This window comes from Rhinatrema bivittatum, chromosome 2 (genome assembly GCF_901001135.1).
Source record: "Rhinatrema bivittatum chromosome 2, aRhiBiv1.1, whole genome shotgun sequence".
In the NCBI taxonomy this organism is placed as follows: domain Eukaryota; kingdom Metazoa; phylum Chordata; class Amphibia; order Gymnophiona; family Rhinatrematidae; genus Rhinatrema; species Rhinatrema bivittatum.
Window position 1 is genome coordinate 313733777 of NC_042616.1, and position 15223 is coordinate 313748999.

General features: G+C 43.5%; 1 protein-coding gene across 1 annotated transcript in view; it reads left to right on the plus strand.

Annotated features, from left to right (window-relative positions):
• Positions 1-781: 781 nt before the first annotated feature.
• ZPBP (zona pellucida binding protein) overlaps positions 782-15223 on the plus strand; it is a 419635-nt gene continuing 405193 nt past the window's right edge. The window contains exon 1 of the mRNA XM_029589753.1: positions 782-982. Coding sequence (XP_029445613.1) covers positions 889-982 — 94 coding nt within the window. The 5' untranslated portion in view covers positions 782-888. The remainder of the gene's footprint in view (positions 983-15223) is intronic.

Consider the following 15223-nt stretch of genomic DNA (forward strand, 5'->3'; position numbering starts at 1 on the left):
CCTCAGTTTGACTCTTCTCTCATTGAGCCCCTCACACCGGATCCCTCTGTCCCATCTCATACACAGACACCCCCACCTCACACAGGCTCTCTCTGTTGCTGTCACACACATATCCACTCTCCCTCACACACACATAAAGGATCTCGCTCTTTCACTCACATACACACTCTCTCCTCTCCACATACTCCCTCTCATACACAGGCTCATGAGCTGTCCTGCTTCTCACACTGGGCCTTCTCTACAGTCCTCCATCGAACAACCCACAGGGCCTCTTCTCCCAAATTCTGCGTGAAATCCGTAAAGTCTGCACAGGAGGAAAATGCTGTGCAAATTCTACGTTGCACAGTAGCTCAGAATTCACCCAGGGGCAAGAAAAAAAAACTGGGGAGACTGTGTGAACTTACTGGCCATCATCTGCTCCTTAACATCAGCTCTCCTTCCTACACACAGACTCTTCGGCTTTCATTATTATTTATTTTTTTGTTTTCCCCGAAAAAAAGTATTTTCGGAGTGAAAATTTAGCTCTCTCAAGATTTTAAACAGGCGCACTAAATTGTAACCTATTATCGTATGCCAAACCCTGCAGGATATTTCCAGCAGAGGAGACTCGGGCTGGAAAAAAAAAAAAAAAAAAGAAAAACGGGGCGACTCTGCGGATTAGAATCGCCGTTCACGTTACATCGCTCCATGAGAGAACCTCCCAGCACGGCACAACAAAGTACTCGCGCGTATGGTCACGCCCTGAGCGCGCGCACAATGGTCCCCGCGCCTGTGACGCGTCTGCTCGCTCTCCAGTGTTCTGGAGCCGCGCTAGGCTGTCGGCCTCCCCCTCCTTTCCCACTGGCCCCGGGAGGACCGTTGGCTGTTCGCAGGCGGCTGAGAAGCGGGATGGCCGCTCCCCAGCTGGGTCACCACCAGCTACCGTCCCCCGCCTGCCTACTACTACTGTTACTGCTTCTCCCTAGCGCCCATCGCATCTCAGGTAATGCGAACCGTCAAGAGCCAGTCCACCGACCCAAATAGCTCTTCATACCCTACCTAACATTTGCGCCCACGCCGGCCGCGCTGGGACTTTTAAATAATAACCGCGGCCGGAAGAGGCGGTGCTCACAGGCACGTGCGGCCTTCTCGCAGTATGCGGTGACGTAGGCTTGTGATTTTTATCTCTGGTTGCATCTGTTGGGTTCTTTACTTTTTCGGCAAATTGTTTCCTGGTTTCTGGTGGTGTAGGGTTTGGAATTATTTTCGTGAGTAAGAGGGTCAGGGTAATAAAACTAACAAACGCTTTCTTGTGTTACTTGGTAAAATTTTTACATACTTGCGAAAAATGGATTTTAAAGCGTTACCAACATTTCTTACTGAGGGAATGGTAAAACTTGCCTTCAGTAATGTGGGCTTGGTAATAATATGGACGTTAACATACAAAAGTGTAAGGTTCGTGGTAGCTGCGGCCTTTTTCATTCCCTTTGCTAACCAACCCTTTCACTTTAGGTTCGTTTGTATGGGGGATTTCCATTTCCTCAGAACTCTGGTGAAGAGAGAGAGAGCCCAGTCCCCGGTCCAGTCCATACATCCCACCTCCCTCCTAATTAACCCCAACACCAGGGCTTCCCAAACCTGTCCGTGGAACCTCATAGCCAGTTGAGTTATCAGGATATCCACAATGAATGTGCATGATATAAATTTGAATATACTGAATCTCCATGATATATGCAAATTTAATCAAGCATATTCAATGTAGATATCTTGAAAACTCAATTGACTGTGGGATCCCAGGTCAGGTTTGGGAAGCCCTACCCTACACTTATCCTTCTAGAAATATGGCTTGCCATTATGGAGGAATAGATTTTATACATAGAAGGGATGTAAGTCCTCCTGTCCACACTGCTACTGCTGGCAAATAATGGGTGAGAGGGATGAAAAGTTCCTGGCTGGATGGACTGTATGGTCGTTTTATGCCATCATGTTCTATATTTCTATATTTGCCAACAGTAGTGGTGTGACCTGGAAGACTGATGGCCCTCCTATCTATGAAAATCCAGACCCCTCCAGAATGGTAAGGCATAACATAGCACTTTTTAAAATAATGTGCCTTATGAAACAGTTGCTCAAGACCCAAGAAAACATGAGAATTAACATTTACAAGGCATATTTCGGGGGGAAGTTACTGACTGTTGGGGGAGGTACATTTATGATGTTTGGGTGGATTTAGGAGGGGGGCACTTTTTGTTTGCCAGGGTTCAAAGGATAAGGGAATCTAACCAAGCAAAAAAGTTTTAAAGTTTTGTTTTTATTAGACCTATGCTAAATAGCATTTGATCATAAGAAGTTGTCATACTGGGTCATACCCCTTCAATACCGAGGGTCCATCAAGCCCATCATCCTGTTCCAACAGTGACTAATCTAGGATACAAGTACTTGGCAGATACCGAACAGGTGGAGGGTTGCATATTATGCTATTTATTGCGGGCCTGGTAAAACCTTATTTGCATATGACTCTTCCTTATTTAATGTTTAGCTATTACATATTAATATGTTACGTAACTGGTGTTACATACACATTAAGGCCTTATTACATATCATGCAATTTTTAGCACAAGCCAGATGGTTGTAATGTACAGGTTAAACTTTATAGCATAATCCCTAAGTAGAGCTAATTTCTGATTGAGGGGTTTTGGGTGAAGAAGGTGACCATTGCTTATTGTAGGCACTACAGTAATGAGGGCCTTTTTCTGGCAGATCCCTATTATGATGAATTGGGAGTCTGTAACCCAGATTTCAATTGTTGAAGAAAACTTAAGGTATGACAGAGAATCGTACAGTGACCTACTAACCCTATCATTGCTATATATGGGGAAGGAATTGGTGTTTACAGTTCTCTAAAAATAAATGTTTTCAGGATTTCACATCAGCAGTGTGCTACTGTTTTGCATTTTTTAAAATGCTTTTGGCAGTTCTCCTTTATTCAGTGACAGACTGATTTAAAAAATATTTTAGTAAGGGCTCCTGGGATCTCTGAAGGACCTCTAGTTTATCACTAGCTTCACAAAATGAATTGTGTTGTGCTGCTAAAGCTTAGATCGTATGTACCAGTTGCTTTAATCATCAATTTCTTTTTTTGTCATGGCCTACTGTAACATATAACATGTTATTAAATGAGGACCATTTGTTTCAAAGTATTGCAACTGCCTCTTCATTAATAGTCCTTCATATTCGAGAATGATTGTCTTCTATAACTGTGAGTTCAAAGATGACTGGTGAAGCTAATTAGGGATTAACAGATATTTTTGCAACTTGGGCATGTGTTTCCAGATGGGATGGCTGGACCTGGCTTGTTGATTCGATCTGCAGTATGAGGTTTCTTCTACTCCAGCTTTCCCACCTAGTGTTTTTATAGATTTTGAAATGCTGAGATCCTTTTAACAGACTGTGTGAGGTGGACCTGGCTAATAGTCTCTCATGAGTTGTTCTTGATTGTGAACTTAATGTTGGCATTGAAGAGTTCTTTGTTATGCTTTTTCTGACCTCCTGTGTGCTGAACACTCTTTGTAGGTCTTTCCCAGTGGAGCAATAATACTACTTCTTAGTCTTACTGTTTTTTCCTGTTGATAGCAGGGCTGAATTAGCCATGCTGTTATGGGAACTGTCAATCAGGCGCTTCAAAGTAGGTTTCAGAAGTTTGTCTCTGAGGCTGCGCGTGAGTTCCCGCGCAGGAAAGCAGAATCTTCTCAGTCTGTTTTTTCCGCGCGCGGGAACACACGCGGAGCTTCAGTCTCCTTAAGACTGATTTTTGGTCAGAGTTTCTAAGTGTTTTTTCACTATTTGTGACGATTTTTTGGTCTAAAGTCAGAACATGCCCCGGCCATCGGGATTTAAACCCTGTCCCTGCGTGAAGATAATGTCCATAACTGATGGACACGAGCAATGTTACTGGTGCCTGGGCCCAGACCACCAACAGGAATCCTGTCAGCATTGCGGTAAGATGTCCCTGAGGGCCCGCAGACAGAGAACGGAGAAAATACAGGGGTTGAGAGCAGTGAAGGGAGGCTCGTATAACCCCCCTCGGAGGTTCATTCCTCCATGGGGCCTGTAAAATCGCTCCCCCTTAAGGCACATCGAGTGGCATCGATGGAGCCGACCACCTCCAGGCCTGGAGGTGAGAAAGGGGCAATAGCTAAAAGACTCAGCGCCAGCAATAGGGAGAGGGAAGATGCGTCGGTCCGTCATCCGCTAAGCGCTCAGGCGTCTACAAGTACAAGGGAGCCAAGTACATCGACGCATAAAAGTCTCACTTCAAATCCAAGCATCCGACGCATGCAGAGTCGCAACATCAATGTGCTGAATCGAGGCCGAAAGCATCGGCGTCGACAGGCAAAGAACCGAGGCCGAAACCACATGCGTCAACCGCAAAATCATTGACGCACCCAACGCAGGCACCAACTCCGATGCAGAAGGCACCGGCTCTGGTGCACTCGGAGCCCGAGCCAATGTGCTGCCAGTTTTCTTTGGCGCAGTCCAAGCGATCGTCGACGCAAATCTCAACAACATTGACACATTCGACCATGCAGCTGATTCAGCCCCTGAAGAGGGCAGCGCAACCAGTACTGCAGGCAGAAAAACGAAGGAAAACTAAATCCCATTGAGATGCCTCGACGCAAGAGCGTATTCCATCAACAGCAGCAATGTCCATGCAGTCGACTCACCCGCAATAGAGCCCCCAGCACATTGAAAGGTCTCCCTCGTCGTTGGAACACGACTCGATGTCCGGATCTGATGTGGAGTGGGTGAGGGTAACTTCCCACTTGTCGGCGTCATCAGCTTCCTCTGTACAAGTTTTTTCAGATCTCTTTTACAGCTCTAAGCATCATTTCTCGGCTCATAGCCTTCAGGAACCTTTGATGGGCAAGCAAGAGGCAAAGGGAGAATTGAGTTCTAAAAAATGCCCACATCCAGCGGCGGCAATTCCACCACGAGGTAAAGCTCCATCTAAGAAACAGGCAATGCCTCCTCAGACCCGTCAAGCTTTCACACAGCTTTCTGAGGCTCTCTCTGGCTTTTTTGAGAGTATGCAATCTACATTTGCTCTACCTTCCTCGTCTCCAAGCACGAGATCTCCATCTCCAGAGCCCACGATGGTCCCATCTCCTGGAAGGCCAATATCTCCAGTATCCAGAATACCTTCCCCGCAACCTCGGCAACAATGGGAACCACCTGCAGCCCCTCAGCGTACACCTACTCCAACTTCTCAACCAGCATCTCCAGATACTTCCAGGGGATATCCTTCCGACTCCCCAGATGAGCATGAGGAGCCCTACTCTCCGCCGGAAGATTTGACATACCTCAAGTTTTTAGAAAAGCTCGGGTCCGTGCTTAACCTGGAGGTGCAAAAACTTCCGGATCCTAGAGCAGAGACATTGGATCTCTTAAAAATATTCGATCTTCCATCTGAGCCCACGTCTCTTCCATCTCATAGGGTTTTAGACAGCGTGCTGGAGAAGTTATGGGAGACTCCGTTCACGATCCCAGCAGTCTCCCGAAAGACAGTTCTCAAGTACAAAATGAAACAGTCCTCCTACTATTCAGAACCTCAGTTACCGCACATATCCATTGTAGTAGAGTCGGCATTGCACCGGGCTAAAAAGACGTGATTACACTCCGCCACCCCCCCTTCCCCGGGGAAAGAAAATTGCTGCTTAGATGAGTTTGCAAAACGTTCTTTTCAGGCAGCCATGTTAACTACGAGAATTAATCATCATCAATTCTATATAGTACAGTACCTGCATGAGTGCTTACAGATGCTCAAACACCATCTGCCATCACCAGATCTGTCTACCCCACTTCCTCAGTCCATCCAAGATATGGAAGAGGGAATTTGACACTTATTACGCACTGTTTACGAGGCATTTGAAACTTCATTGCAGGTGCCGGCCTCTGCAATTGCAGCACGTCGCATAGCATAGCTGAGATCCAGTGCTATATGTGACGACGTGCACGATAAACTTGCAAATTTGCCCTGTAAGGGAGATAACCTCTTCGGTACCCGTTTTCAGGAGACTGTGGCCCAACTAAAAGAGCAGTCGGTGGTGGTGCAGTCTCTGATGCATCCACAGTCCTATTCTGCATCGTCCATGCACTGTTATGCACCATCTCATAGACAGTCGTTCCATCGAAGACCATATCGTCCGTATGCATCTTACAGGCCACAGCCATATCAACCACCACTATGAGCAGCACCACAACAGCAGCTGCACAACCGAAGAGGCCGATCTCGTGCTCAGAAAACTCAAGGCCAGCAACCCGCTCCTGCCCCCAAAACTCCTTCCTCTTTTTAGGAGTCACTCAACCACCTCCATTGCCACATTTCACAGCAGGAAGAATCACAGCGCATATCCAAGAGTGGGAAAAGATAATTACCGATTGATGGGTACTGGATATAGTTTGGCACGGTTACAACCTTCAATTTATAACGTGCCCACCACTTCCATTGATTTTCACCAGGAGGGTAACATGGAATGAACATCAATTGGGAGTAGAAATAGCATCCCTCTTACAACAACAGGCGATACATCTCGTCTCCCCCTCCTCCCAAACTACAGGGTTCTACTCCCCATATTTCCTAATCCCCAAAAAATCAGGGACTCTACGGCCCATCCTAGATCTCCGAGAGCTCAACAAGTATTTAGTCAAGGAAAAATTCAAAATGATTTCCCTCAAATCCATTCTTCCTTTGCTGCAACACAACGATTGGATGTGCTCAATAGATCTAAGAATGCGTATACGCACATTCATATGCACCAGGCTTCCTGGCATTACTTATCCTTCCAGTTCAAAGCACAACACTACCAATACAAAGTTCTGCCGTTTGGTCTCTCGGCGGCACCCAGAGTTTTTACGACGTGCATGGCAGTTGTGGTGGCGTTCCTTCGACAGAAAGGTCTCAAGATATTTCCATATCTAGATGATTGGCTCATAGAGGCCTCCAGCCCAGAGACACTCCAAGTTCATCTGCAGGACACAATCCACTGTGTGAACAGATTGGGGTTGATTGTCAATTACGAAAAATCAAACCTCCAACCTACTCAAACACTACAATTCATAGGAGCTCGACTGGACACGACCAGAAACAGAGTTTTTCTTCCAGAGGAGAGGAAGGTCATTATTCGACAGCTCCTACAATTCCTCTAGAACACACAATCACTGTCCTCTCGTCGGGTACTGATTGTCTTGGGCCACATGGCCGCAGTTATTCACACAGTACCAAATACCAGACTGCACATGCGCTGTCTGCAGTGGGGGCTCAAGTGGCAATGGCATCAACATTCTCAACTGTTAACATGGAAGTTATCCGTAACCCAATAGATGTTGAAGGACATACAATGGTGGCTGAACAGGACCACACTCAAGGTGCCCTGTTCACCCTATTTCCGAACAATACGGGGTTCACCACAGACGCCTCCCGCAAGGCATGGGGAGCGCATCTCGACCACTTAGAGACACAAGGCCTCTGGTCCTTGGGCGAGCAAACATTTCCAAATCAATCTCCTGGAACTAAGAGCGATAAGGTACGCGTTGCAGACCTTTGTCTCCCACCTGCGAGGACGACGAGTCATGGTCTACATGGACAATCAAGTAGCCATGTTTTATATAAACAAACAAGGAGGGTCAGGTTTGTGGAACCTCTGCAGGGAAGCAATCATCATTCTAGAATGGGCAGCCCATCATTCCATTCAATTACAGGCAACCTACCTACCTGGGGTAGCCAAACTGAGTTGAATATTTCATCCGCACAAATGGTCGCTTTACCCACAAGTAACACAAAAGATTTTTGCGAAATGTGGGTTACAATCCTAGACCTCTTCGCCATGGAATTCAACAGGAAGGTCAAATGCTTCTGTTTCATATGGCCGAGCAATCAAAGGACAGCACAAGATGCTTTTCTCATTCCTTGGACGGAAAGACTTCTATACGCCTTTCCCCCAATTCCACTGATCACCAGGACAATCCAGAAATGCATGCGGGAAGGAGCACAACTTATTCTCATTGCGCCCGCATGGCCAAGGCAACCATGGTACACACATCTTCTGCAACTCTCCATAGACGACCAAATTCGATTGCCCAACCGGGAAGATCTTCTCTCTCGGGAGGAGGGAACCCTCCTACACCTGATGCATTCCTCTCTCCATCTAATAGCATGGAGATTGAACAGGTCCTCCTAACGGAACAAGGACTGTCGTCCGAGGTGCAAGACATAATCATAGCATCACAAAAACCTTCAACAAGAAGGAGTTTCTCCTTCAAGTGGAAAAGATACACCGATTGGTGTGCGTCAAGAAACATCGATCCGCTACTCTGTTCCCCTGTTGCGATGGTATATAACTTAGTGACGGTATAGAAAATAATTTAAATAAATAAACATGGTCATCCCTTCACACGTTTACATCCCATTACTGCCTAGACCAGCACACGGCTGAAGACACTAAGTTGGAACGTACGATTCTATATTCGCTAAAAAACTAAGGAACATAGTCGACTGCCACATGGACAGGATCACGCTTCAAGTCCAATTCAACTCCACACTACAGCGTGATCGGGAGATTAGGACTCCCATGAGAGCTAATTCAGCCCTACTATCGATGGGAAAAAGCAAGTTTGCTTACCGTAAACAGTGTTTCCATAGATAGCAGGATGAATTAGCCATGCTGACCCACCCACCTCCCTGAGCAGTCGATGTTACTCTGTATCCTTCTTACCCTTGCTTTTTTACAGACTGAGGAGATTCTGTTTTTCTGCATGGGAACTCACGCGCAGCCTCAGAGACAAACTTCTGAAACCTACTTTGAAGCTCCGCTTCCCAGGCCTGATTGACAGTTCCCATGACAGCATGGCTAATTCATCCTGCTATCTACAGAAACACCATTTACGGTAAACAAACTTGCTTTTCTGACGATTTAGCTTTTATTAAAGAACAGAAGCCTAACACAATGAATGTTGTGGATATACCAATTCCTGGAAAAGTCTCAAATCCCAAGTATACTGTAGAAAGTAGCCTTGTTCTTGTTGTAAATGGCATAATGATTTTTGATGCATACATAATTAGCAAATTTTCCTTTTTATAAATGAAATACATTTTTAGTGCAAGTTTTATTACATAAGGATTTTTCAATCATCTTGTACTAAGTATAAGATTCTTTGCTATAGAATGCATGATAAGTCTCTCCGAGTCATTTCTTCTTAAAGACTGATTGTATTCACTCTCTTTTTACTCTTCTGAATATAGAGAAAGCTGCCAATTCATGATATTGATGTTATATTAATTACTAGAGATGTGAATCGGAAATGATATCGGATCCGATTCTGGTTCCGATTCACATCTCTATTAATTACATAATGAACATGGTCCCAGTCATATGTGTCTTAGCAACATGATTTGCATGACAGATTAATTACATTTTATAGATATATATCTTTTAGAATAATAATATTGTTAAAAATACAATAAAAGAGGAGACAAGTCAAGATGGCAGCAGGACAGTGACTGTGTGCAGCTGAGTGGTTGTGTTATCTGAATTATGCTGCCTATACAAAAAGGGAAATTTTTCTTTCCTTTTCCTTTTTCTTTATATTCTGCCTTTTGTTTCCTTCTGAGCCCATGTAGTCCCCATTAGCTCAGCAGAAGATCACCACCTATGTTATTTGGGTTCAGTTGTTGTGAGTGCTTAGGCAAGCCCTTTTGAGATGTTTGGCATTATTCAGGGGCTGACATTTTTCTCAGCCTTTCAGACAGTAGGCCCCAGGCTTGCAGGGAGAGGGATAGAGGTGCTTTGCCGACCGCAATGCAGGCCAAAGGGTTGAGTGCTGAGTTGATCAAGTGAGGGCTCAGCTACTGTCCTGTTTTCTGTAACTGTTGATGTTTCAGGGAGGAAGTCAAGTGAAGCAGTTGAGGTCAGAGGAAGCCCTGGAGGAACAACAGAGGGCTTTGAGACTTCTGATTTGATGGTTCACATGCAGGGTTTCTTAACCTCCTTCCTCCTTTGATGAAATTGCCTTGGTTACTTTAGGCTCCATTTGTAAAGTCCTGGTAAGATGGGATACTTTGTTCAGAAATCTAGCTCTTTGGTTAAAAGAATGGATGACATTGCTCAAATGAACAGCTTTCCTTCAAGGGAATTTAAAGCCTGATTAGAAGTTTGGAGAATTGGTGAATGTCAGATTGATTTAGGATAAATTACTAATTCAACGAAAAATGGAACAATTTGAGAATTATACTATACATTTGAAAATTTGTTTGTTGAATTTTCCAAAAGATTTGATCTTCTCCTAGAGATCCTTTAAAATATAGCTGATTGAAAATGTGGGTTTATCTTCTGATACAATTACCTTCTGTTTACCTTCTGCCTAGGAGGGGTGGGGGTGCCCAAATGGAGGACAAAAATATAGCCCATATTTTATCAGATGGTTTTGATGTGTCAGCTGTTCGGGAACAAACACATTTGGAAGAGCAAGAGAGAGCTATACTTCTTGTTACATTTGTCTTTGAACAAGATTTAAGTTCTATTATGAAGCTGTATTTTAGAAAGCCCATTCATTGATTTTGGGACAAAGAATCTGGATGTTCCCTGATTTGCCTAGGGTTACACAAGAGAGAAGAAATTTGTTTTTGGGCATGTTTCATGAAACTCAGGCCATTGGTGACTTCTTTCTTTTTGCATTTAAATATTTATTACTCTAATGTTAAAGATGTGTTTCTTCTATCTGAACAACTTAGGCATTTTTCTTGATTACAAACAAATAATCGGGTCTTCCCTACTAAGAGATGGATTTACCGGCGAAGAACAGGATGTGTGTGTCATTATATTGCTGAACCTATTTCTTATTCTTATTTATTTTTCTTATATATATTTTTTGTTAGGATTTCGCCTGTTTCACAGACTCATCCTGCCCTGAGTCTGCCTATTATGACACCTCCTTACCAGCAGAGGTCTCAAGTGAGCTCCATACAGAGCTATCCAAGACAGCTCCTCAATGACATCCTGACTCAGCCTGCGGTATAGCCTCATCTCTATCAGGAGTCCTCAGCGAGCTTGGCTTCCAGCCTGGCCAAGCTCTTCCTCTCTGTCTGCACCACACCCAAGCTCTAGCCCCATTTAACCCTGCGTTGTCAGACCATCCTTGCCTTCTCATTGAGTCAGCCTTGGCTCTCTAACCTGGCCCTTGTTTCCTTGCATATGCCTTGTGGCCTATGGGCCTTCTTGTTCCTTGTTCCTTGACTTGCAGCCTATCCAGTCTTCACCTTGCCTTATGGCCTATGTGCCTTCTTGCTCCTTGCCTTGCCTTGCGACCTACTGGCCATTTTTGTTCCTAATACCTTGCTCTGTGACCTATCAGGCCTTACCCTGCCTTGCAGCATATCTAGCCCTTTCCCTGATCTTGCTCTGTAGTCTACTTTAGGCCTACCCTTGCCTTGTAGCCTCCAGGCCTCTCTTTGTACTTAAGGCCTTTGGGCCCATAGCCTAGTGCCTGCAGGACCTTTTAGTCTTGTTACCTTCAAGAATGTGTGTTCTCTGTTCTTTGTTACCCTTGTCTGCCTTGTTTAAGTCCTGCCCTGGCCTGCCTTGTTTGGTCTTGTCCTTGTCTGGCCTTGTTGTAGCCTGCCAGTCCTGTCTGATTCAATATCTTGTCCAGTCTGATCTGTTCCAGTGTCTTGTCCAGCTCCCTGTCCATTCCAGTATCTTATTCAGTCTTGTCTGTACCTGTATCCTGTCTTTGTCTTGCCTTGCCTCATTTAGTGTCTTGAGCTAGTTCCAGACCCTGCCCGTCTGCTGTCCAAGTCTTGTCTGCACTCCGTGTCCAAGCCTTACCAGCCATTCCAAGCCTTGCTCCAGCCTTGCCTGCCTCACTAGGCCTGTCCAGCATTGCCTTGTCTAGTCTGGTTCCAGGCTGTATGGAATACTGCTGCTGCAAAGACCTCCTGGCCCCAAAACCCAAGGGCTCAACCTGCGGTGGAGGGGGCTGGCTAGGCAGAAGACCAGCCCTTGCCTAGTCCAGAGCCCTCCTTGTAGTCCTGTGCTGCTCTGTGGGTGGGTTTCTCAGATTTCAGAAGCCCTGATATATTTCTTGTATAATGCTACTATGTTTCATTTTCTCCCCCTTACTTGTTTGTGATCTAATATGGCTATGCCATGTTATAACCATTAATTTTTGATTTGTTAGTGTACCCTTTTGTTTCTCGAGACAGATTTGCTTGTTGAATGTACTTTAACAATGGCAGATATATTTTTTTCAGTTTATATTTTGTCTTTCATGATACTTCAAAGTGGATTAGTTTTGGGTCCAGTAGGTATTTCCCTAACCCCAGATGGCTTACAATATAAGATTTTGTAAGAAAATTAAAAGTTACAAAATACAATAAAAAGTTAATATTCTCTAATATGTTTAAATGTTTGACTATTTCCCAGATTTCTTTGAAAGGAGTATATTGTTCTTAGTGATATGCAGGAGAAAACATTTTTGTTTTGTTTCAAAATTCATTTTGTGGGGACTCAAATTCATTTCTTTCATTTCAAAATGAAAAAAATAAATATCGTTTTTGGTTTGATTCATTTTTCATTTGCCATTAAAGTATATGGAGGAAACATTACAGCCTATATTGGGCTCCAGAATTGGGGTTTTATAATCAATTGTCTTAGAACTTGTGAGAAGAAATTATTAGAAGGGGCATGAACTTCAAGGTGCCTAGAAAGACTGTGGAAACTAGCACCACAAGTGGCATGAATAGTCTAAGGCTCTGTAAAGGGGCAAAGGAAAACCAACATTGGCAGGAGTTCTCCAAATCACTATGAGAGGAGATAAAAAAGCAGTAAAAGACTCCAAAAGATGGCATCTCAAGTGGCACTCTGCAACAGAAAGTGGCATCAGCATCCTAAGGCAACATGGAGGGAGAACGAAGCAGAAAAGGTAGAAAAAACTCCTATAGAAGGCTTTGATAAAGGGGCCAAACAGCAGAAAGAATGGCTTCAAGACTCCAACATAAGAGGTGCAGAGCAGCCCCCCAGACTGGCAAAACAAGTCAAGGTATATGGTCTGGTGTAAAACAGCAAGGCACAGTGGCAAAGAGAACAAGGTGTAAGTTCTGTGAATGGAACATAAGATATGCCATCTGGTTTAGACCAAGGTTCCATCAAGCACAGTATCCTATCTCCAACAGTGTCCATTCCAAGTCACAAGTACCTGGCAAGTACCCAAACATTAGCTGTCCCATGCTACTAATGCCAGCAACAAGCAGTGGCTATTCCCTATTTATTAACAGCAGTTTATGGACTTCTCCAAACCTTTTTTAAACCACATCCTCTGGCAATGAATTCCAAAGCTTAAATGTGCATTGAGTGAAAAAGAATTTTCTACGATTTGTTTTAAATATGCTACTTGCTAACTTCATGGAGTTTACCCTAATCCTTGTATTATCTGAAAGAGTAAATAACCATTTCACATTTATCCGTTCAAGTCCTTGCATGATTTTGTAGGCCTCTGTCATATCCCCACAGCCGTCTCTCTTCCAAGCTGAGCAGCCCTAACCTCTTTAAAATTTCCTCGTAGGGGAATCATTCCATGCCTTTTACCGTTTTGGTCTCCCTTCTCTGCACTTTCTCCAGTGCAACTGTATCACACAGTATTCAAGGTGCAGTCTAACCACTGAGTGATACAGAGGCATTATGACAGCCTTCGTTTTATTTGCCACTCCCTTCCTAATAATTCCTAACATTCTGTTTGCTTTATTTCCCGCCACAGCACACTGAGCCAGTGATTTCAATGGAATATCAACTATAACGTCCAGATCTTTTCCTGGGTTGTAACTCCTAAAATGGAACCTAATATCATGTAGCTACAGCATGGGTTCCTGTACGTACCCGGATCAGTCCAGACAGTGGGTTGAGCCTCCTTTCCAGCAGGTGGAGACAGACTAAAACTTGAAGGATGCCCTATATCAGGACAGAGCCTATCCTCTACCCCAGAGCTTTCCAAACTTTTCATGTTGGTGACACACTTTTTAGACAAACATAATTTCGGGACACAGTAATTCAGTCTACTAGCAAACCAGAGATTAAAGGTTAAACGAACAAAATGTATTTTGACAATTTATGTATGTTTCCTTAAATATATACATAATAAAATGTTTCACGACACAACCTATCTTGTGAAAACCTTTCATTTATATTAAAAATATATAGTATTCCAAGATTAATGTTATTGTTCTAATTTATGAATAACAATAATAAAACAAAGTTATTATGTTATTCAATTTACCTCTTTAATGAGATATATGAGCTTGATGGGATGAACACAGATTTTGAATATTTGGTGTTAATAAGAAAGTCCAAAGGGTCTTCTGCATAATTTTAAAAAGCTGGCCAGTTTCACACTATATAATTATTTGATAGCCTCATTCAACTAATTCTATATGGCTATGAGCGTGAAGTCTGGAATTTTTAGGAAGGGACAGAATGTCAATATAAATCCTGCACCTCCAGTTCTGTAACTCTGTGCATCCACTGAAATTCCCCCAAACAATGGAGCTTGGATGTTTCCCTTACAGCTCATCATACTAAAAGATATTTTCAAATTCTGGTGTCACCTCACAGTAACAGCAGCACAAACACCTTCCACTGCCAGGCACATTGTGAACTAACACAAAACCTCGCAAAAAAGACACTCAAAATCTATACAGCAATTCCATTGTAACACAACAGTAATAACACCAAGGACTCAAACAACAATAACCCTACCTGTGAAAAAGCAAGGGTAAAATTACACTGGGTCCTAGAATACCAATACACCACCTACTGAGGAAACAAAACAAACCAGATTGCTATAGATCCCTATGCTAGCAGAATCTCTCATCATGGTCACACACACAGAGCAGAGACAGACCCTCACCAAATACAGAATACAAAATAAAGGAGCACAAAGTAGACAAAAACTGAAATGGAAACCCCAAGAAGCCAGACTCTGTGTATTAACAATGGAAAAACAGAACCACCATTCCTCATAAAAAAAGTAAAATCAAGAAACATAAAGCATCAGTTATAATAGTAAAACCATACTAATAAAAGAATATTTTAAAACTACTGATAAATAGAATTTCTATTAATTAAAATCATATACATTTTTTACAATTTCCCAAATACCAATAAAATATTTAAAAACAGCACATATATCAAATAACACC